A 24,390-nucleotide genomic window follows, 5' to 3' on the forward strand; every position below is an offset into this window, starting at 1 on the left:
ATATAAAAATAACTAATTTTATAAAATAATCAAAAATGACACTATTGTAAGATGCCCATCTCATGGAAAAAAACACCCATAAAGTTTCAATCTGGTGCAAATAGATCCCTTTAACAAATTTAAACCCTAAGATAACTAAATTACCCTTACTGGACCATTTTATAAAATATATAAAAATAAATAATTTTATAAAATGACCGAAAATGATATCATTGGAGGACGTTGGCAATGGACAAGTAAAGATAAAAATATAAAATAAAAATAAAAGTATAAAAGAAAAGTAAAGATAAAAATACAAAATAAAAAACAAAAATAAAGTGGAAACTAAAGAAAACAAAATTTTTTCAAACTCCGAAAACCAGCGCACACTGATATTGGAATTTTTTTTTTTTTTTTTTTAATAGTGTTGGTACAAAAAATAAATAAATAAATAAATAATTTAGTTAAAAAGAGTAAATTGAAATCTCAAAAAATTCAAATCCTTATTCTACAAATTCTCAAAGTTTTTTTAAAACAAATGTTTACAGATATATATAGAGAAAAAAGTTATATATATATATATATATATATATATATATATATATATATATATATAAAGTAACGTGCATATAACATCCCTATACTGTGAGACTAGTAGCATATATATCCCCTTAGGCATTTTTGTAACGACCCAAATCCACTGGATTCGGATTATTAAACAGGTCCCTACCTGACCCAAAATCGTCCAAGGGTAATATGGTCCTTTCATGTTAAATTTGTATATTAAAGTCCAACAAGGACAAGATGGTCATTTGTCACAATTCTAATGATCTGATACTCGAAGGGCAAAATAGTCATTTACTTGTATCACATAATAAATAAGATAAAGTTCGGGGCAATATAGTCATTCCCATGGTTAAAATATAATTTTTTTGTATTTTACTGGACTTTATAATGTGTAACAATACACTTGAGTGAGTGGTCAAGGGCAAAATGGAAAAATAAGTCACAAATGTTTACTACACAGGAACCGCTCAAGGAACCGCTCAACGTGTATAGATCACATGTCAACTGGTTTGGGATGTGAATAGTGGAAAAGCCCACTGCCAGGATACTGGTCGACGTATGGAAGGCTACACGTCCACTAGTTAAAGACTTGTACAGTGGAAATGCTTACTGCCAAGATACCGGTCGACGTGTGGAAAATTCACGTCGACTGGTTCAGGTCATCCGGTCGACGTATGTGATTTTACGTCAACTGGTTGGGTTATCCTCACCCAAAATGCCACTATATGAAGGAAACCGAGATACACCAATTTTGATACACAACCACCCACACCACTACACTCACGTACCTATTTAAATACATTTCAACACCTAATACAATAACAAAAACCATATTGTTAACATAAATTACCACACGTTACTTAAATGCGCTAAAGAATTTAATGTGATTAAAACTTAATTACATTTCCATAATGGCCATATACAAAATGAACCTAAATACATCATGTTGCCCAAGTAATGACCCTAGAGAGGGGGAGGGGGGGTGAATAAGGTCATTGGCAAACTATGGAACTTTTTCGATTTAGCTACTCTAAGCTTCTTTTACTTGTCTCTTTAGTTTGGAGCCATATATGATTCTTTTTGATGAATGCTCTTCTAGTGAGCTATAGTGTCATAATGTGTAGAATGCAAAGTAATAATCTTACTACACTTGAGTGGTTGCTTTAACAAATGAATTCTTTTTAACTTCAATGCATTCAATTTCAATTAACCATTTAGAACTAGCATTTGCACAATATTGATATGAGTAATATTTAAGGTGCAAAAGTCACGAAACACATTATTATAGAGTTTAGAACAAATATATCAAACACTTGGTATGCTTATAAACTCTAAATGTGAAGGATGTGTTGAATATGCATTTTATCAAACACTTGGTATGCAACATAATTTTAGCTATATAAAAGGTTAATAGAAAACATATACTCTAAGCTAAAATCAATCAAACAATTAACCTACTCCAAGTATTCATCCCATCCTCCTCATATATTCAAATTAACATGTTCATCTCATAGCATTCATAAATAAAGTATTAAAATTATGAAATGGAAAATGTTAAGGAAATAAAGAGAGTAAGAGTTAGAGAAATTGCAAACCAAAGGACACGCGATGTACATGGTTCGGCACAACCTCGGCCTACGTCCATGCCTTGAGAAAACCTCTCAAGGATTCCACTATGGCTCCTCCTTACGGGTGGAGAGCAAACATTTACATGTTTTTGCTTGCGGGTGAAGAACCGACCTTGTAATGAAGCCATCTTGCTTCTCCTTCTTTTGATGGCTAAGAAGGAACCATTGCTCAATCTTGTGAGTGAAGAGCTCAACCAAATCCTCTCATTAGAGAGACACCTTCTTTCTTTTACGGGTTGGGAAAGAGAACCCTTACAATAGTTTAAACAAGCTTTCCCTTGCCAAGAGCACCTCTTGGTCTTCTTCTCTCAAGAATGGATATATAACGAAGCTCATAATGAATGTCTCTCAAATAGACAAATATACAAATCAAAGCTCTCATACTTAAAGTTACAAATGAAATAATCAAATGAAAGCTTAACTCTAAGTTTGCAAGATGAATCACATGAATGATATGCAATATATTTCAATGATGATTCCTTGTATGGACTACTAGAGCAAAAGCTCCACAAGGAGAATGAGGAACTAGAGCAAAAACTCTGTAGAAGTTCCTTTTAAAAGCCTCAACTCAAAACCAGAAAACCCCAACTCTATTTATAGACATTTGATATACAATATAGCTGTTGGGCACTCAGTTCTAGCTGAAATAGTCTTTTGAGTTTGAATTCGTGCTGGTTCGGTCGACCGAAATGAAACACCCTTGTGTTTCGGTCGTTCGAAATGGTTTTAAGCTTGGTTCATCGCTCTCAGTACTCTTGGCTCGGTAGACCGAAGTAACGCCTTCCTGTTTCGGTCAACCAAAATGGTTTCACCATTCTCAGCATCTTTGTTTCGGTAGACCGAAGTGATTTGGTGCTCTATTTCGGTAGACCGAAATAGAACTGATGCATCATCCTCAGTATCTCTGTTTCGGTAGACCGAAGTGAGTTGGTCTTGTATTTCGGTAGACCGAAATAGAACTGATGCTTCAGAAAATGTTATAAGTTAACAGATTAGACAGTGCTCTACAGGACATCTGCACAGACCTTATTTTCATTGAAAACATTTAAGTAAATGTCCATTTACTTTAAGTTTACAATGAAAATAAGGAAGTACCCCCCATTTGGATTCAATAAAAAATACTAGAAAATTGAAATCCAACTAAATCAAAATGTAGAAATTCAGTTTTAGTACAAATTTGGATTTCTAACTGTTTTGGTAAAAATGAATCCTTGTGTAGACCAATGTAGACTTGGTCAAAAATTCTGATAAAATCAGGTTAGGCTAGTTGAAGTATAAAGAGTTATTACCGGGAAAAATTATTTTGAAATAATCATCATTTCAAAAATCTATTTTTCACACTTAGCCAAAAACACAGTTTTTCATGACGCGCATTCTGGGGTCTTAATGTTCATTACCAACTCATGGTAATGAAGGCTTCTCATGCCTTAGTTGTTGACCAATATGAATTATATGATAAAGTACATGGTCTTACCATTTATAGCACAAGTGATGAGTTCTTTCAAAGCTTATGCAAGCTTGAACTAACTCACTCGTTAGCAAAGACTCCATGTGCAGTTATATATGAATGAAGTGCATAGTCTATTACTAATGGATATAGGAGCATATGAATGATGATATGATATGCATGGTCCTATAGAGATGAGTTTTCAAATGAAGTTACTTCAAAAATAACTTTACAATTTAAGTTAAACTCACCAAGCTATCTACCCCTTTTTTCAAGCTTTGTTCATGATCTTTTAGGCTTTGAGGTATTCTTGCTTTCTTCCTTTCTTTAAGTTGCATTCTTGATCATTGATGTCCAAGTTGTCTTTGGATGGACTTTACATTTGGTTCCTTGCAACTTCATGTCTTCTTTGTCTCCTTTGTTATCCATAGATGTGATCTTGAGTAATGGAATACTTGGAATGATCTTTCGTGCTCTTCATTGAGGTCATCTTTTGAATGTGAATAATCTATATAACACTTAATGTAAACATTAGTCCTTAAACATCATTAATGGTTTGTTATCATCAAAACCTCTAGATTGTCCTTGGATGGAATCCTTAAGGTCAACACATCACATATTGCAAAATAATACATTTTGAGTCAACATTATACAAAATTAAGCTCAAATACAAAAGATAGCAATAAGAGACATTTTCCTACTCCAAGCTAAGGCCGGGGTGGATTGTCATCCGCTACTTCTTTTCCGTATCCTGAAAAATGTTAGATAATAAAGGGGTGAGCATAAAGCTCAGTCGGAAGTATCTAAGACACGCTTCTTATGACCCTGTGAATCCACGTATAGAATAGAAAGCAACAGAACGGGATCATACTATACTGGGGATGCAAACCATAACCACAATATCCAGTGTAAACACAAATGTTATCCAAGTCACAAATATGCCATGTATGCCGATGAAATGCAATGCCATGCTCATGTCGCTCCCCATTTCCGAAACATTTGCGTTTCAACATCCAAACCGTTAGTGTAATCCGACCCAAGGCACCTCTAAGGCGTCACGAATGGAGGGTTGACTAACTATCCACGACCACAAGGCACCTCTAAGGCGTCACATCCGGCCTAGTTAGTTCAACCATACTCCCTTCTAGACTACACTAACAACACGGATCACTAGGCGCCTCCTAGGCGTCCGGTTTTCACAAACATCTTTCAAAGTCATTTCCCTAAAATAGTTTCATTTGCTTTCAAAACATTTTTCCTTTTTTTTCCTTTCCCAATGAATGCATGAATGCTCTATGCTTCTCATTATGAATTCAACCATGGAATTTCACACACACTTTGCAATCTAAATCTCTAAAATAGGTAATCATGTTTCCCTTCAACATATATACAACACATAAGTAATTTTGCAAGGATTCAAGTTAATTAAGCATATAAAACACAAATTCCATTTCACATAGGCATGTTTATACACATTATATCAATTTTCACATAAACACATCTTCCAAATGTAATATTTAAACAACTTGAAAGAACTTAGCTAATTAAGCATGCAATTTAACAATTTATAAAGAATTAACTCATAAAAGTATAAGAAATCATGTATTAGAACACCCTTACCTTAAATGAGGAAAAGCCCCAATTTGTGCCCTAGATCCCAAATCTCTTAGAATGCACCAAACTAGAAATCGCTTCGATCAACTTATAGATCTCGTCGTGAGCTTCAATTTGCCGCAAACGGCTTCCAAAATTTTCAAATATTGAAGGAGTAATCAAGAATTGCATCTTGAAGCCAAGAAAAAGAAAAAAACAGAAGAGTCTAGAATGGGAGAGAGAGACTTGCGGGAGTGAGAGAAGGAATAGAGAAAATGAGATCAAAATGTGGTCTCATAACCACTTAATAAAAATTATGTGGGTCTCACCAAAAGTATTTTATTTTTATTTTTCTTTTCTTTATCAATTTACACCACAAATACATACATATGCATCAACTATAAAATAGTTACATGTAACACATTAATTAAAATGATTATGATGCAAATGGATCCCACCAAAATCTCCGGATGTAAAAATTTCAGTAGCGGGTGTCCCACACGGGACCGTTCGGCCCGAAAAGCTAAAAATACAAAAATAATCACTCTAACATTTCAAAGAGTTATGAACTCAATGAAATACCCCAAACAACTCTCGGACACGACCGGCACACTTTGTAGTGTCCGGTACAAAAAACGACAAAAAGATGAAAATGATCTCGAAAAATCAGAAAACTCCAAAAATTGAAAAATGGTAAAAATTGGAATCACTACAATTTTAGGAAGAGTAAAAAGGTAAAACAGGTATTACAACACTAATTTATGTCATGAGGTATTTCTGCACAATGTGAAAAGATTAGGGGTGTTTTTTACATACTTTTTCAAATAGGGGGTAAAAGTGCTACGCAAAGTATACTATAAGGGTATTTTCTGCACTTGTCCCTATATATTTCTTAAAATTCAAGCAAATTAACACAATACGCCTGTTTTTCATGACGGTTTTCATTCTATGTTTAAGTTTTCATTCAAAATAAAAACAAAGATTTTGTTGTAAAATATGTTAACATTGATTTAAAGTATGTTTGGCAGCATATATAAAAATTGTTACAAAATTTTTAAAAACAAAAATATTAAAACATATTTAGTAAAAATGTATTATATGATAGAGAAACAAAATCGCTAATTAAAATACGCGATACTATTGAAGCGCAATAAAAAGCACTGAACGCGTTTCAATGATTTGCTTCAATATAGTCCCTGTTACAATGTTACTCAAAACTCAAAACGAAAATATTTGTCAAACAAGTCCTATATATATATATATATATTAAGGGGACTCGAATACTCAAGTACTTTTTCTAAGAGCATCTAGGCTAGAATAGATTCAATGACAAGGTTTACATATCTCAAACAATATATGAACATAACTTTATTAACTGCTAGGTTGGTATATATAATATATGAATATCACAGTAAAATATACTTTTTACATATCTTAATGAGTGGTGTATATACAATGTATGAACCCAACTGCATTCACTGCTAGGTTGGTATCCATGTGTGATAATAATGGATATCACATTGAAATGTACCCTTTTCACATCTTAATGGGTGGTGTATACAATATATGAACCGAACTGGACACGTACGTACCAACCTCAACCACCCTCTTGCACCCTTTTTATTATTATTTATTATTTAGGTCTTCTAATTAAAAGATATATTGAAGACACTAGACAAGAATATGACAGTGACTGAGCAAATATATATATATATATATATAATGTGAACATTATATATATTCTACCAGTCCAATTGAAACATTATCGTACAACAAAAGTCCTTATCCCCATTACTGTAACTAACATTCTTGGATAGAGAACTTCCAACAAATGGTCAGCGGATCATCAACCTTCTGCATTTTGATTTGATTCGATTTTTCATTCTTTAAATCCGAATTGCCTAATTCTATGTCTCTTACGTACTTTTGCTGCACACGGAAGCTCTATACTAGACAGTAGTAGTCACTTTCATTCATAAATATTAGTACTTTGGACAAGATACAACACACTTAAATTTGTTAATTTTTACTATTTTCGTCCCAAATTAAATATCATATTAGAGAAATTGTGACTCACAATTTGAACAAAATACAACACAGCAGGACATTTTTTTTTTGAAACAAATGAAGTATTTTTTTTTTCACTACTAAACCCAATTAAGAGACCAACTCACAATTTAGTTCTGCTACTTAAAATAGGTGGCTTTCACTTAATTAGCTCAATAATATCTATTCAAGAAAGATAGTATCCTCCCTTTGACCACAACAACCTTTTTGAGGGGGAAGTTCCTATGGTATAATATTATTATTTTTACTATAGTATTGGTCGGTTCTTAAAACACCTTATAATTTATCACTAAATATATATAATTTGTCATCCCACAAGCATGCACCAAATACACATTGAGAATTATTAATTTTTTTTTTTTTTGAGGGTGCTCGAGTTTTGTAAGGTCAATATTGAGAGTGCCTTTGTTTAAATTTTTTAAAAAACTTAAAATTAAATAACTACTTTTAATGTCAAAAACTTTATCAATTAGTTGTTCATGTTTGGTATTAGAGGTTTTTAATGTAACATGCAACAAGTGTATTGTTCTATTTTGAAATTATCAAATTATCTTTTTAAATTTAAGTATGTATATTACCATGAAATATATATATATATATATATATATTTGAAAACCCCTTAAAAGACAATAATAAAATGATCACTATTATTTTGCCTAATTTTTCAATTGGATAATTACTTTGAGAAATCCTATAAAATTTTATGGACTAGACAAATGCACAAATTAATACTCCCTCCGTCCCAAAATAAGTGTCATGCTTTCCTTTTTTGTCCGTCTCAAAATAAGTATCCACTTTCCTTTTTCAAACAATATGTTTCACATCATTCTTCTTTGAGTTTAAATTTCAAACTTCAATATTTAAAACTTAAAAGGGTAACATAGTAATTTTCCAGGCAGACAATACATAGTCCCTCATGTTCCCTTAAAAATTACTACTTCCCATAAGTGACACTTATATTGGGACGGAGGGAGTAATTCGTAATTATTCCCTCTATCTCTAAATAGAAGTTCATGTTTAGAAATTAGAGTTTTTAAAGGGACATGCAATTAATGCATTGTCCTCTTTTAAAATTATCAAATTGCCCTTTTTAATTTAAATATATATAGTTATAAATTTTGAAATTTTTTTTAAAAAATAAAAGACAATGATGAAAATATAATGAAAAAATACTTTGAGTTTTCAAAAAGGATAATTAATTTGAGGCACGTAAAAAAAAAAAAAAAAAAAAAAAAAAAAAATTACTAATATGGGATAAATAAATAAAGTCAGTCTATCCTCATTAATGTGGTGAGATTAAAGAGGAGAATCAAACGAACAAAAGTAGTCAGACAAATGGATGGATGTGATGATCGCAAGAATCCTTAGCAAACTTTGCTTCTCAATCCCCACTCCTAGTTACCAAACCTAGCTGTTTGGTGGACACTTACACGGCCAATGTTTCTTCTCCTCTCTCTCTCTCTCTAGCTCCTCCTCTCTCTCTCTCTCTCTCTCTCTCTCTCTCTCTCTCTCTCTCTATATATATATATATATAATACACGCACACTTGGTCTTTGCTTGGTAAGTTAGTTTACATTCGTGATGGCGGGAGTTAAACGTGATGAGGAACTAAATCAGAGCTTGTTATTACATAATTCACCATCAAACGGTCTAGTAGTTGACGATGATCAAGAGAAGAAAGACTTGAAAACAAGGGTGTGGATTGAATCAAAGAAGCTATGGCAAATAGTGGGTCCCTCCATCTTCAACAGGGTAGCCACCTATTCAATGAACATCGTCTCTGTAGCCGTCGCTGGCCACCTTGGTGAGCTTGAACTTGCTTCCTTTTCCATCGCCAACACCGTCATTGTCGGCTTCAATTTTGGCCTACTGGTACCTTTCTATTTCCTTCTCTTCAATATTAATATAAATAATTTTTAAAAAAAATTATTCTATGTATTTAAAAAAAAAAATTGCAAAACGACCATCTATCCATTTATAAAAAAAAAAACTTGCAAAACGACCATCTATCCATTTATAAAAATCACAGTTTCTTTAATACCTTAAAAAAAAAAATCATTCCCTTTCTTCAATCAAACCTTAATTTTTTTCTTCAAAGTTCTCTAATTTTTTTTTTTTTTTTTTTTTTTTGTCTTAAATTTTTTAATAAAAATTCTTACATCATATATGATGTATATGGAGTAGCTTTTTTCTCTCTTTCTAATTCTTTATTTTTTTGTCTTGTTCTTTAAATTTCACTCTATTATTATTTATTGTTAGATACCCAAATTAATTGCCTATTTAAAAAGTCCAAATAAAATAAATGCAATATTTCTATTATTGTCTTGCGTTTTCAAAACTTCAAATACCAAAATGACACACACACGGGATTATTTTTGTTTTTTTGTTTTTTTTTTGTTTTTATATGAAAAATGATATAGATACACTACACAACCTACTTGATATGCATATCTAAAAACGTATTTCTATTCTTTTGAAAAGTTGACAAGAGTCTTGATTTGGCTTGATGCAAAAAGTGTTTTCATTCTTTTGTAGCAGGACTCTATTTTTTTATTTTTTATTTTAAGAACAATGACATAGTATTTAAATTTTGATTACTGCACTTCTGTGTTTAAAAAAAATAAAATAAAAAATAAAACTTGATCATGTTCATTATGCCCCCTAAAATAAATTTTTGGCTTCCTCCAAGGGACGGAGGATACATTAAATTTTATGTATTGTTTTCTGAACTAACATTAATTATGGGCCTGTGTGAACCAGTTAGGAATGGCAAGTGCATTAGAAACACTGTGTGGGCAAGCTTTTGGGGCAAAAAGGTACCACATGTTGGGTATATATATGCAAAGGTCTTGGATTGTTCTCTTCTTGTGTTGTTTCTTGTTACTGCCACTCTACGCGTTCGCAACCCCTCTTCTGAAGCTGCTAGGGCAGACGGACGCGGTGGCCGAGCAGTCCGGGGAGGTGGCATTGTGGTTGATTCCATTGCACTTCAGTTTTGCATTTCTGTTCCCAATTCAGAGATTCTTGCAGAGCCAGATCAAGGCTAACATCCTGGCCTGGGTTTCGATGACGGTTTTCGTGCTTCATGTGATCGTCAGCTGGCTCGTTGTGTATCAGTTTGGGTTTGGGATTGTGGGGGTGGCTGTGACATTGGATATTGCCTGGTGGCTCTTGTTCTTTGGGCTGTTGGCGTACACTCTGCTTGGTGGGTGTCCTCAAACTTGGACTGGTTTCTCAATGCAAGCCTTTTCTGGCCTATGGGAGTTTGTCAAACTCTCTACTGCCTCCGGTGTCATGCTTTGGTATGTACTAGGTTCTCTCTAACCATCTATACATATATGGAAAATCTCTATAAACACATAAAACCCATAATTTAGATGATGAGACTGTACACAGGGGAGGGTAGACATTGCCCACCCACTAAAGGTGAGACCACTTTGTCAGTGAGGACCATATGGTGTAATCTCCATCCTTACTTTGTGCATAGTATTGTATAAAGTTGAGTGCTTTACGACATATGATATGAGTTCCATTATATATATGAGGGTAAAATGGGATGAGGGTAAAACTGAGTGATTTAAGTTTATACAGGTTCCATTTCAATAAATCAATTCTCATATACAACCATGATGCACGCATTGACTTGTTGTTAGTGAAAAAACAAACTTACAATTAATTAAAGTGAGACCATGTCAATATCAAAGAATTGGTTGTACATGTAATTATACGATTGTTTTAAAGAATTGAATTTAATTTGACGTTATTATTGCAGCTTGGAGAATTGGTACTACCGAATATTGATTTTAATAACTGGGTACCTACCGGATGCCACACTTGCTGTGGACTCATTATCCGTCTGGTAATATTATATTTTCTTTAATATATTTCACTGCCATTTCTGTGGTAGTATTAGACAAAAAATACATATATAATTTTAAAATATTATTTTAACTTTGTTTACGTGTTTTAATATAATTTGGCAGCATGAATATTAATGGGTGGGAAATGATGATTCCTCTTGCTTTCTTTGCTGCAACCGGGTACTGTTCTTTTATCTTTTTATTATTTATCTTACTATTTCCTTTGTGAAATTTTTATGTTGATGTCTGCAATTTATCTTTCACTCTACAGACCCCCAAAATAATAATAATAATAATAATTTGGTCTCCATTGGCAATATTTAGGGCTTTGTCCCAACTAATTCTTGAATCATCGTACAAAGCGTCCCTCTACACGAATAAGATAAAATTTGGATTTTCACCCGTATGAGTGACCCCAAGATATTGTTTACGCTGAAGGCGGATCAAACCTTAATCCTATGTTTCATGAAGTACAAAGTCCAAGTGAGATTAATTTGCATTGCTATGAATCAAAATAAAAGGAACCTTAACTTAATCTCTTTTAGGTCATACCTTTGAAAATTTACAAAATCAAAATATAATACGTTCCCTCCTCATTTTTTTTCAATTAATGACCATGAAGTACGTTCTTCTTGGTTAATTGATCATTTTATCTTAAATTTTCTGTAACGTTAAAAATCTATATTAAGAAACTTGGTATAAATATAAATATATATACATTCATGTGTTTTGCATGGGAACGCAGCTAACTTTGGGATATTTTCATTGTTAAGAATGGTAGGTACACTATTGTATATAAAGTTAATTCTTGGTTAGTGCTTTCTCGAATGACTTTAAGACAAGCACGTAAATGTATTAACCACCATTCAGTGGACCATTCTTATCCACATTGTTGATGAATTAATTGGAGATCTTTTTAAAATTTTGGAGCCACTAAATTAAAATATTTTTCTTTAAAACAAGTTGTTAGAAAATGTAAAAATTACAACAAGTATATCATTATAACAGACTCTCGATCTTATGTAAATTTGGTGTTATTTGATATACTAATTCAGCGTTTACTTTTGAATTGATTTAGTGTTTATTTCTTTAATAACACAATCAATGGCGTCGAAAATGAGTTAAAATTTTAATTGACATTGATTTCACTTATCATAAACGTTTATTCAAAAAATATTTAAAACATTCAGTATTTTACAAATACCTCACTTAAAATTCACACACAATATGTATTTATATCATCAACATGTAGCACACTCATGCCAACTTAAAAAAAAAAAAAAAAGCAACCCTGTCTTAACGAAGCACTTGGTTAAAATAAATTTTATTTTAATCCGACAGTAAAGATGTGCTAATAGAATTTCATAGGGTTAACTTAGTTGGAAAAGACTTGTGTCATGGTGCCTCACGAAACATCAAGTCTCATGATCGATTCCTCCTAAGTGCAAACAATTCCTTAAGCGTCATGCTCACGGATATAATCCGAGTTTTACTCAATCCTTGTGGGGGTGGATTAGTAGGGATAAAGCCCTAAACACCCCGATTATAAATAATAATAATAAAAAAGTATTAACACAATGGTACTCAAACCAGTTTTGTGAATTAAGTATGCGTTGTTCAGATACTAACTTTTTTTAATTCTTGCCTTGTCGAGGGAACTTGGTATAAATTTGACATTTTTGTCTTATTGTTGCATATCTAAAATCTATTGTTTTGTGCACAATTTGCAGAGTAAGGGTGGCCAATGAACTAGGTGCGGGGAATGGAAAGGGAGCTAAATTTGCAACAAAGGTCTCGGTGGTGAACTCCACAGTTGTCGGCATCTTCTTTTGTGCTCTAATTATGATATTGCATGACAAAATCGGGTACATCTTCACGTCGAGTACCGATGTTCTTGAAGCAGTCGACGAGCTCTCTTACCTCTTAGCCTTCACTATTCTCCTCAACAGTGTTCAACCAATTCTTTCAGGTGATCAATTCGACAATTCCTAATTTGGTGATTGAAAAATGTATAGCATTTAACATTTTGATACAAATTATTAGACTAGTTTGCCAACTGTTACAGGGGTGGCCGTGGGATCCGGATGGCAGGCATGGGTTGCATACATAAATCTGGGTTGCTACTACCTTATTGGGGTTCCTCTTGGTTGTGTTATGGGGTGGGTTTTCGACTTTGGTGTTCAGGTAAGTTCGGTTCTTGCTAGGAAGAGCATTGCACTGGTCATTTTCGGAAGTACTAAATTGGCTCATTGAAATTGGCATTAAAAGGAAATTTACTTCAAACTTTGAAATAAATTTTCTCCGGCCAACTCCAATTTCAAAATGTTGATTCAACTTTTTAAAATTTTTTTTTTTTAAGTGTTTATAATTTTTTGCAATCAGGGTATTTGGGGTGGGATGATATTTGGCGGAACTGCTGTGCAAACAATAATATTGGCCATCATAACAATACGGTGTGATTGGGAAAAAGAGGTACAAATTAACAAAAATTTCACTTTTATGACCTTTGTTCAAAGTCATATATGCTAATATGAACTATGTAATTCTTCTAAAATGGTGGATTTGCAGGCGGATAAAGCTACCAAGCATGTCCAAAAGTGGTCGACTCCTGATCCAGATAATCAATCATAAGCAAAATGTACTCGGGTCTACCACATTTTGAAGTGTCTCTTTTTTCATTATATTATAATATATTACAGGTTTTTTTTTTTTTTTTCGGTTAACATTGATTTCTAAAGGTTTTTATCTGTTCTCATGTTATTGGAAAATAAAAAATAGTTCATAATTTTGATTGATTATAGTTTTTTTTTTCTTTTTTTCTTTTTTGAAATTGAGATTATATATATAAGTTTCACATTCGGTTATTTGTTTTGAAATTATGTCAAAATTATTAAAATCAAAATAAAATTTTTTTTTCTTTCAAGTTTTTGATTCTACATAATGGCATATCTATTTGAGAATGATTTTGTGGGCATTCTTAATTAGCTTGTGTGCGCACAACACAAGTATTTCCTATGCACTCATATTAGCTACCCTTTTGTAATATTATAACTTTTTAATTATATTGTTTCTTTTTAATATTAAATCATTGTGACTTTAAATTTAAATGTGCATGTTACCAAATTGGATTTTTTTTGAAAACTCAAACGATAATTATAAAATACATATATATATATATATATTGCATTCATTAATTCCAAATTGGCAAGTGCGTTGGAGACTCTATGTGGGCAGGCAGTTGGGGCCAAGAGGTACCACATGTTGGGAGTATATATGCAGAGATCATGGATTGTTCTATTCTTGTGTTCGTTCTTGTTATTGCCCCTATACGTATACGCAATCCCAATACTGAAGCTCATGGGACAGCCTGATAAAGTGGCGGAGCAATCGGGGATGCTGGCGCTTTGGTTCATTCCAATGCACTTCAGCTTTGTATTTCAATGCTCACTACAGAGGTTCTTGCAGAGCCAGCTTAAGACAGCGGTCCTAGCATGGGCCTCCTTGGCGGCTCTTGTGGTTCATGTGACTATCAGTTGGCTTTTTGTATATCAGTTTAAGCTTGGGTTGGTTGGAACAGCTGTTGCTTTGGATGTGTCTTGGTGGGTTTTCGTTCTTGGCCTTTTGGGGTATACAGTGTGGGGTGGGTGTCCCCAAACTTGGACTGGTTTTTCCATGCAAGCCTTCTCTGGCCTATGGGAATTTTTCAAGCTCTCTACTGCGCCGGGAGTCATGCTTTGGTATTTCCCTTTCTCTTTATATAGGAAAATCTTTTAGATTTCGTTATTCAAACAACTCCGACTGATTTGATGTAAGTTGAGGGCGTATCACAACTAATCAGTCGGAGTTGTCCGACTTTCGGACCCCTTATCATCACTCATATATGTGTGCCCCTGCCTTTGTGTATAATGTTTATGCAGCTTGGAGAATTGGTACGATAGAATATTGATATTGATGACTTGAAGAATGCTACAATAACTGTGGATGCATTATCTGTGTGGTATGTGAATTTCTTATGATTAATACCATCAGGTACTAATCAGTTGGTGTGATTGACTATGATGTGGCAGTATGGCGATTAATGGCTGGAAAATGATGATTCCTCTTTCCTTCTTTGCTGCAGCCGGGTATTGTTATTTGACCCTCTCTTGTTATGATATTGTAACTGGTTTATTCACAATTATTAGCCATATGCATGTTAATGAAGCCAGCTTAGCATAAATGGTGTTTTAAGTTCACGAAGAACATTTAACTTTTTTTATTAAACCCTAAAATATGACATCTTTTTTCTTCCCTTCCGGCATGCTGTGGTTCCCCGGCAAATGGTAGTAATGCACAATCAGGTGCAGGATGCGACTCTATGGACTACCAATATTAAAGGGATAGTATTCATTTTTCCTAAGGTTTAACATGACTTGAAAAAACCAGAAAAGAAAAACAGGGAACTTTAAAGGTCCTAATCCAAGAAATTTTTTTTTTTTAGTTTCAGTGACTAATTTGGATTTGGTGGAAAATTTCCGTCTAAATTTGTATGAATTTTTCTCATAATAAAAGGAATTTCTAATATATAGAAAAAACAAAGATCCCACAAATTCAGCCCTGGCCTCTGCATAAACATGTATTAAAGCATGTATAAAATTATGGCGAAGGTGCCTTTATGTGAAATCATTGGTCACATTTGTTGCTTTAAAGCAGCCTAATCATTTAATAATTATCTTTAATTTTGGTCACTAAATTACAAAGTCTCTACTTCATAAGTTTGTTTGATATTGTCGTCATGGCTTTTGTTGAGGTCACGACTCTTCATCAACCAGGACCGGCCATTAATTAAGCTTGTCCGAAATTATTATAGTGTACTTTTTAAAGGTTTAATATATATACTCCTTTTAGGAAAAGATACTCAAAAAATTTCTCCATAAAATTGTGGTGAATATAGAAAACTTTAAGCAACACTACAATATTGTTAAATAAAAATTCAATTAATTTAAGCTTTTATAGTATTGCACTCCTTCCCTCGTATAATATTGCATATTAATGGATGAGTTGTTTTAGCAATTTTGCCATTCGTTTCAAAAATGTATTTATAACTTGTTGAATGCATCAAAATTCTTTGTTTCATCGCTTCGTTTGTCACATTTTTCTGGGTGATTCACACTCCCATGTACCAAGCCATAGTTTCCTGAATTTATTATGAAAATATTTACAGAGTAAGGGTTGCCAACGAGCTACGTGCAAGGAACGGAAAGGGAGCAAAATTTGCAACAAAAGTGGTCGTGGCACAGTCCACAATAATCGGTGTCTTCTTTTGTGCACTTATAATGATTTTCCATGACAAGATTGCATTGATCCTCTCATAGAGCAGCGACGTCCTCAGAGCAGTTGATAAGCTTGCATACCTCTTAGCTATCACAATTCTTCTCAACACCAAAGTGACAGTAAATTGGTTATGTGAATGTCCTAGTAGGTGTGGACCTAAGAGCTCAAAGGACCATGGTCTGAAACCACAAGGAACACCGGGCCTTGTGGTTTGGGGACTAAACTTCATGTTTTTCACCACAAAAATTGTTTACAAAACTAGTATTCTAACCTTTTCCATTATAATTTTCTACCTTCTTTGTTGCTTCCCTTCGAGCACGAAAAATTATTGGAACATTTTTACCATTCGGAGCCTTGGATTGATATCTACAGTTAGGTTGCACTATTGTCATGATTAGATGGGTTGGCACTGAACAAATATTGTCACGCCCCAAAATCCTAAATACATGAACTCTTGTCTCGTATTAAGATTTGGTATGACTTTTTTTACACAACCATAACCTTACAATAAAAATAATTAAATAAAAAAGTAGATGTAAACTACCCTCTAATTTATTAAATCCATACAACCATAATATCAAACAATCTTGTCAAAAATAATCCATGATAATTGGACAAAATGAACTAACTCTCAAAAAAAAATATCGTCATTCTTATTACAATGCGAAAATTGAACTAAACCAAGAAATGCGACAAACAAGCCAAAATCCATCACCATCATGTAATCCCATCACGTTCCTACTCAACGTGCACCTGAAATGTGATAATGGGGTGAGCTCACAAGCTCAGCAATAAATGCTAAACACAATCATCGTTCAGCAAATTAATCTTACCTTATATTCCTGTATATATAAGCAACTCAAATAAGTTCATTATTCAAATGTGTATAACCCAGTTAATTATAAACTTAATAAATAACCATCTTTTATTTTTTAATAAATCGGCATATCTCACATGAGCCCCGGGCTCCCGTCCAATAAAATGGTGTGAATCGTATAGTCCCTGACTACCAAAAACACACTTGTGGCTGGATTGTACGTCTACTCCCCAGATGATCCCTTATCACGTCCACACAATAAGGGCTCATTAGACCCATGGCCATAATAAATGGGGTAGTGCACTCCCAAATAGGTAGGTCCCTGACCATACCCAAGAGTCATCATAGGGTCAGTCCCTGACTGCCCTCCGGCTAATCCAAACTCATCATTATTAATTATAGTGAATTATGAAAGATATCATTAATTAATAATTCAAATTAATAGGTAATGCACCCAAATATCATTTTAATTTGAAACCGGAACCCTAAAGATCCAACTAGTGAGAGTACAAAATTTCTGGACATAGCCTAACATTAGGTAAAATACCCTGCAAAATTTCAGAATTTATATCCTAATAGTTTTTCCGTACTCTCCCTTTTAGTGTTGAGAAATAATATTTTTTTTAGGTTTAATTTGGTAAACTTACCCAATAACATTTAAAATATGGATTTTAAACAAAACTAGATTCATTATGCAAAAATATAATATTCTGGAAAATATAATAATTTTTGAAATGTTTAAAATATTTTTCCTTAATTATTCTAAGTTAAAACTAATAAGAAAAAAGAATTTTAAAAGAAATACTTCTAATTCAGTTGGGCCCGAATGTAGCTTCCCAGATTGGGCCTAGTGTTGACTAACATTAAATTCAACATGGGCTTGACTCTTCCTCACATACCAAGCCCTACAATGACAATGTAGTAACCCAAAAATTGAATTCTTCCTTCCCAATTAAGTAAACCCATATCTAATCAAAACCACTATTTCATTCCAACATCTAATTGACCCAACATTCTATATTAACATTAATTAAGTTCATGACTATTGATTCTGTTTACAGAGTAGAATTATATTCCTTCAAAAATTCTATTCATTCAATGCATGTAGAATTTTGTCAATAACAGGTCCCTTCTTTCTTCCTTATCAGGTTTTCATTTATATATATATATATATATATATATATATATATATATTACATACTATACACATATGCATGCCTATCACCCATAATGAATTAAACGACAATATTGCCACATTGATTCCATACTCAAACATAAACAGAACAACAATCAACGTTTAAATATTCTAAAAATTTAATTTTCTAAATTCTGTTAATTCATTAATTACGCATGAAACTGCCAATCTATTTTCAACTAACATCTCATTAAAATGCTATTTGTCTTTAACATCACATATAGTGATTAATCAGCACAGTTAACAAAGAAAGTTACAAATATATATAAGTGTCCAAAGCAAGATTAACTTGCCTGGTATAACTAATTCTTCCTTCCTACGCGACTTCCCGATTACCGTTCTTTCCCCGGCTACTGCAGGAAAACACGACGTCAAATCACTCTCTCTGGTCCCTTCTTCTCCCGTTATCGTGCTAGTATCTCTTTTTTATATATATATAAATAAAATGTATTAGAGAGTTATAGAGATATAGGGAGTCTGGTGAGATAAATTAGTTTTTTTTTTTTAAATTTAAATTATTTAACAAACTTTATCACAATCACCCGTTTAAATTAAATCAGAGATAACCATTAAATTATATTAAGTAAATAAATATATGATATAAATATGTATTTTACACGGGTCTTACATTCTACCCTCCTAGAAAGAAATTTCGTCCTCGAAATTTGCGTACCTTATTCGAATAGATGTGGGTACTTTCCCTTCATTTCTGACTCTAGCTCCCAAGTAGCCTCTCTCTCATCCTAATGATTCCTCTGTACCTTCACCAGAGGTATCTCTGTCCACCTCAACTGTTTCACCATATTGTCAACAATGCGAACAGGCGTCTCAACATAGGTCGTATTAGGGCAAATCTGGACCTCTGTGCAGTCAATGACCTGAGTTTCATCCCTCAAGCACCTCCTCAACATAGAGACATGGAAAACATCGTGAACAGCTGATAGTCTAGGTGGTAGAGCCAATCTATATGCCACCACTCCAACCCTCTCTGTGATCTCAAAAGGTCCAATGAATCGAGGAGCTAACTTCCCTTTCTTCCTACCAAATCTCGTAACCCCCTTCATTGGTGATACTTTCAAGAACACCAAGTCACCTACACTAAACTCCAAAGCACGACGACGTCGGTCTGCATAACTCTTTTGTCGACTCTGAGCTGTGCGAAGTCGATTTCGAATGATGGCAACCTTCTCCGTAGTCTCTTGCACCAACTCTGGCCCCAAAAGACTACCATCACCAACCTCAGCCCAACATACAGGTGAACGACAAGGTCTACCATAAAGTGCCTCATATGGTGCCATGCCGATACTAGCCTGATAGCTATTATTATAAACGAACTCAACCAATGGAATGTGATCCTCCCAACTGCCCCGAAAATCTAGCACACAAGCACGAAGCATATCCTCCAACACCTGAATGACCCTCTCGGACTGGCCATCGGTCTGAGGATGAAAAGCAGTACTTAAACTCAAAGGAGTACCAAAAGCTGCTTGGAAACTACTCCAAAATCGAGATGAAAAACGAGGATCACGATCTAAGACAATAGACACCGGCACTCCATGAAGCTTAACTATGTCTCTAATGTAGATCTTACACAATTCCTTTACAATATCAGTAGCTCGAATAGGTAGAAAATGAGCTGATTTAGTCAATCGGTCCACTATCACCCACACTGTATCATGGTTATGTATCGACCTCGGTAACCCCACAACAAAATCCATCGTCACATGCTCCCATTTCCACTCAAGCACAGGCAAAGGCTGTAATAGTCCTGCTGGTCTCTGGTGCTCAGCCTTCACTTGCTGACAAGTGAGACATCTAGATACAAACTCTGCCACATCACGTTTCATGCCTTCCCACCAGAACTGCCTCTTAAGATCATGATATATCTTAGTGCCACCTGGGTGCACTGTGTACCTAGAGTGATGTGCCTCCTCTAAAATCTCTCTCTTGAGGTCTGCTAAGTCTGGAACACATAGCCTACCTCGAAATCTCATACCACCATCAGCTCCATACGTCCAGTCAACATTACCTTCATCATTAACAGCCTCAACTGCTTTGGTCTGTAACCTGTCATCCTGAGTCTGAGAATGAATGATCCGGCTGATCAAAGTAAGTTATACAGTCAAACTACAAAGAAGAGCCCCTGTACTCTAAGAACTCGACATGATAGAAAACTCTGCCAATGCCTCTAACATCATCCACTCCTTAATCATCATAAAGGCAACTAATCCTCTCGGTTTTCGACTCAAGGCATCCGCTACCACATTAGCCTTTCCAGGATGATATTGAAGGGTCATATCAAAATCCTTCATCTTCTCCATCCACCCCCGTTGCCTCATATTCAACTCCTTTTGAGTGTAAAGGTATTTGAGGCTCTTGTGATCAGAGAATAACTCAAATTCCTCGCCATACAAGTAATGCCTCCACACCTTCAATGCAAGAACCACTGTTGCCAATTCCAGGTCATGTGTAGGGTAATTTTGCTCATGTGGCTTAAGCTGCCTAGAGGCATACGCTACCACCTTATCATCTTGCATCAATACACAGCCAAGACCCGGATGTGATGCATCTGTGTAGATCACAAATCTCTCACCACTAGCAAGAATGGTAAGAACTGGTGCTGATGTCAATCTCGTCTTCAGCTCCTCAAACGCCTGCTCACAGCGGTGGTCCCAAACAAACTTCACATCCTTCCGAGTCAACCGGGTCAAAGGTGCAGCAATCTTGGAGAAACCCTCAATAAAGCGCCTGTAGTATCCTGCCAGTCCTAAGAAGCTACGAATCTCAGTGACAGTAGTAGGCCGTTTCCAACTCATCACAGCCTCCACCTTGGCAGAATCTACTGAAACTCCATCCTTAGAGATCACATGCCCCAAAAACTGAATCTGTTCCTACCAAAAGTCACACTTCTCAAACTTAGCATAGAGCTGATGCTCACGCAAAGTCTGAAGTGTAATGCTCAAGTGTCTCTTATGCTCCTCCTTAGTCTTGGAATATATCAGAATGTCATCAACAAATACTACAACAAACTGATCCAAGTAAGGTCGAAACACTCGGTTCATCAAATCCATAAAAGTTGCCGGAGCGTTAGTCAACCCAAAAGGCATGACTAAAAACTCATAGAGGCCATAACGAGTCCTGAAGGCAGTCTTAGGAATATCCTCCTCCTTAATCCTCAGTTGATGGTATCCAGTCCTCAAGTCAATCTTAGAAAACAACTGCGCCCCTCTAAGTTGATCAAACAAATCATTAATGCGTGACAATGGGTACTTATTCTTAATAGTGACCTTATTCAGCGCACGGTAGTCAACACATAAGCGGAGTGACCCATCTTTCTTCTAAACAAATAAAACAGGTGCTCCCCAAGGTGATGTGCTAGGTCGAATAAACCCCCGATCTTGCAACTCTTGAGTCTGTTTCTTCAACTCACTCAATTCAACTGGCACCATTCTGTAGGGTGCCCTAGAGATAGGTGAAATACCAGGAGTGAGATCGATGCAGAAATCCACTGCCCTCTTAGGAGGCAAACCCGGAATATCCCGAAACACATCTGCATACTCTGACACTGTAGGCAACTGCTCTATAGTCACGCATTGCTCAACCACCTCGATGTGGGCCAGAAATCCCATAGTCATGGTGCCCTCAAACTCCCCACACTTATATCGAGAAGGTAACTGTCCCGGAACTGAGAATACAATAATCCTCTCATGGCAGTCCAACTGAGCATGATATCTAGCCAACTAATCCATACCCAGTATAGCATCAAATTCTCTCATACGTAATACTATTAAATCAATAGGATACTCCAACTCCCCAATTGTAACAGGGCAAGCACGACATATTCTATCAAGTGTCGTCGCGCTCCCGAGTGGAGTTGTAATAGATAAGGCATTACTTATATGTCCAGGTTCTAATCCCAGTGTATCCACAAATGATAGTGCAATAAAAGAATATGAAGAACCTGAATCAAATAGTACTCTAGTTATACTGCCATAAATAGTAAGTGTACCTTCCACTGTTGGTGGTGCACGATTCTGTCTCCCATCTGGAACAACTGCATAAACCCTTGCACTTCCTTGTTGCTGTGGTGCCTGACCTTTCTGCTGGTTATTCTTGTGAGGCTTGGGACAATTATGAGCCAAATGTCCTTGCTCACGACAATTGTAGCAATGCCCGCTGAACTGATATGGCTGTGCATCATGAGGTGTGGCTGGTACTAAAGCTGTGGATTGCTCACCTTCACTAACTCTCTACCGTTTCCCTGCTCGCCAATCTTGTCTACCTCTCTGTCAAGACTGACCCTGCCAGTTTCTCTGAGTCTACTGCTGTTGACCCCTCTGATTTTGTTGAAAGCTGCTCTGATTCTGTTGAGAGCTGCTAGCCCCCTTACTTTTCTGCTCTGCCCTACGCTCCTTCTGTTTCTGAAAGGCAATGTTATTATTCTCCTCTACTGCCATAGCACAATCCACCACTCTAGCATTAGTGTCAAAACGATGACCCACCACAAACTTCTTCACATAAGAGACCAATCCTCGCTCAAACTTTCTAACCTTGTGTAACTCATTCGCAACAATGTGAGGAGCGAATCGAGATAGCTCTGTAAACTTCCTCTCGTACTCACTAACTGACATCTCATTATTCTGTTCCAGCTGCGTGAACTCTGCTGCCTTCTTCTCCTTCACTGATTGTGGAAAGTGTTTGTCATTGAACCGAGTTTTAAAATCATCCCAGGTCATAGTTGTAATGTCCACAACCATCCTGGTCTCTGACTGCCACCACTGGCGCGCCTCACCAGATAAAAGAAATGCACCAATCTTCCTTTTCTGCACCTCAGTGCAGTCCATCATCTCAAAATACTTTTCCATATCTTCAATCCATTTCTCAGCATCAAGTGGATCGGTAGCTCTAGCAAATTCAACAGCCCCCAATTTGCGGATATCTCTGATAAATCCAATCATAGGATTCGGCACATGAGGTGTATCCTCCAACTGAACATCGTCATGGTTAACACCACCATGACCAACACCTCCCTGACCTCTGCCTCTAGCAGGTCGTCCTCTGCCTCTTCCAGCTCCTGACATCCTATTTTCAGTAAAGAATGTCAATGATAAGTCTCATAAGTAATTTAAACTTAAACTGGAGCATGGTAAGAGAGTAATAATTCGTATAAGTATATGCTCCTATTCTTACTATCACTTTTCTTAGCCAGGTAATTCTTAACCTAGGCTCTGATACCATTTGTAACGACCCACTCCACCACATGGTATGATATTGTCCGCTTTGGGCCTGAGCTCGCACGGTTTTGCTCTTGGGCTTCACCCCAAAAGGCCTCATACCAATTGGAGATGACACACTTACATATAAGCACTTCACCTTTCCTCTACCCAGGCGATGTGGGACTGTGCACCCGTAGCTCGCTAGTGTGGTAGCCTGACAGTATCTCTCGCACCCGCACACGGCACACCCGCCTACAGGGTCATCACAATCCACCCCCCTTTGAGGCCCGACGTCCCCGTCGGCACACTTCCGGCTGGGTCAGGCTCTGATACCAAACTATTACGCCCCAAAATCCTAAATACATGAACTCTTGTCTCGTATTAAGATTTGGCATGACTTTTTTTACACAAGCACAACCTTACAATAAAAATAATTAAATAAAGAAGTAGATGTAAACCACCCTCTAATTTATTAAATCGATACAACCATAATATCAAGCAACCTTGTCAAAAATAATCCATGATAATTGGACAAAATGAACTAACTCTCAAAAAAAAATATCGTCATTCTTATTACAATGCGAAAATTGAACTAAACCAAGGAATGCGACAAACAAGCCAAAATCCATCACCATCATGTAATCCCATTACGTTCCTACTCAACGTGCACCTGAAATGTGATAATGGGGTGAGCTCACAAGCTCATCA

At 35.5% G+C, this 24,390-nt stretch overlaps 3 protein-coding genes and 1 long non-coding RNA gene across 5 annotated transcripts; 2 read left to right on the forward strand and 2 right to left on the reverse strand.

The window, feature by feature from the left end:
• Positions 1–3,820: 3,820 nt before the first annotated feature.
• Positions 3,821–5,576, reverse strand: LOC132279039 (uncharacterized). The gene is made up of 2 exons (XR_009471199.1): positions 5,242–5,576; positions 3,821–4,372 (listed from the first exon to the last, which is right to left on the reverse strand). It is a non-coding gene; the product is annotated as an uncharacterized LOC132279039 (long non-coding RNA).
• Positions 5,577–8,659: 3,083 nt separating this feature from the next.
• LOC132276700 (protein DETOXIFICATION 27-like) lies at positions 8,660–13,941 on the forward strand. The gene is made up of 8 exons (XM_059778267.1): positions 8,660–9,153; positions 10,042–10,583; positions 11,054–11,140; positions 11,265–11,321; positions 12,872–13,110; positions 13,207–13,325; positions 13,524–13,613; positions 13,710–13,941. The coding sequence occupies exons 1-8, from the start codon at positions 8,863–8,865 to the stop codon at positions 13,770–13,772; spliced, it is 1,488 nt and encodes a 495-aa protein (XP_059634250.1). The 5' UTR covers positions 8,660–8,862; the 3' UTR covers positions 13,773–13,941.
• Positions 13,942–14,143: 202 nt separating this feature from the next.
• LOC132276702 (protein DETOXIFICATION 27-like) lies at positions 14,144–16,922 on the forward strand. 2 transcript variants are annotated; one of them, XM_059778273.1, is made up of 4 exons: positions 14,144–14,878; positions 15,209–15,265; positions 16,345–16,411; positions 16,593–16,922. In XM_059778273.1, exons 1-4 carry the CDS (start codon positions 14,400–14,402, stop codon positions 16,635–16,637), a joined length of 648 nt encoding a protein of 215 aa, XP_059634256.1. In that variant the 5' UTR covers positions 14,144–14,399; the 3' UTR covers positions 16,638–16,922. The 2 variants fall into 2 exon arrangements, with proteins under 2 accessions (XP_059634256.1, XP_059634255.1); XM_059778272.1 differs by having other exon boundaries at positions 16,345–16,922.
• Positions 16,923–21,357: 4,435 nt separating this feature from the next.
• Positions 21,358–23,547, reverse strand: LOC132277681 (uncharacterized). The gene is made up of 5 exons (XM_059779523.1): positions 22,800–23,547; positions 22,476–22,688; positions 22,218–22,427; positions 21,913–22,151; positions 21,358–21,804 (listed from the first exon to the last, which is right to left on the reverse strand). The coding sequence occupies exons 1-5, from the start codon at positions 23,545–23,547 to the stop codon at positions 21,358–21,360; spliced, it is 1,857 nt and encodes a 618-aa protein (XP_059635506.1).
• Positions 23,548–24,390: the final 843 nt, after the last annotated feature.

Source organism: Cornus florida, unplaced genomic scaffold (assembly GCF_030987335.1).
Source record: "Cornus florida cultivar Cherokee Brave unplaced genomic scaffold, ASM3098733v1 CherokeeBrave_3.0.0_Hap2_Chr10, whole genome shotgun sequence".
In the NCBI taxonomy this organism is placed as follows: Eukaryota; Viridiplantae; Streptophyta; class Magnoliopsida; order Cornales; family Cornaceae; genus Cornus; species Cornus florida.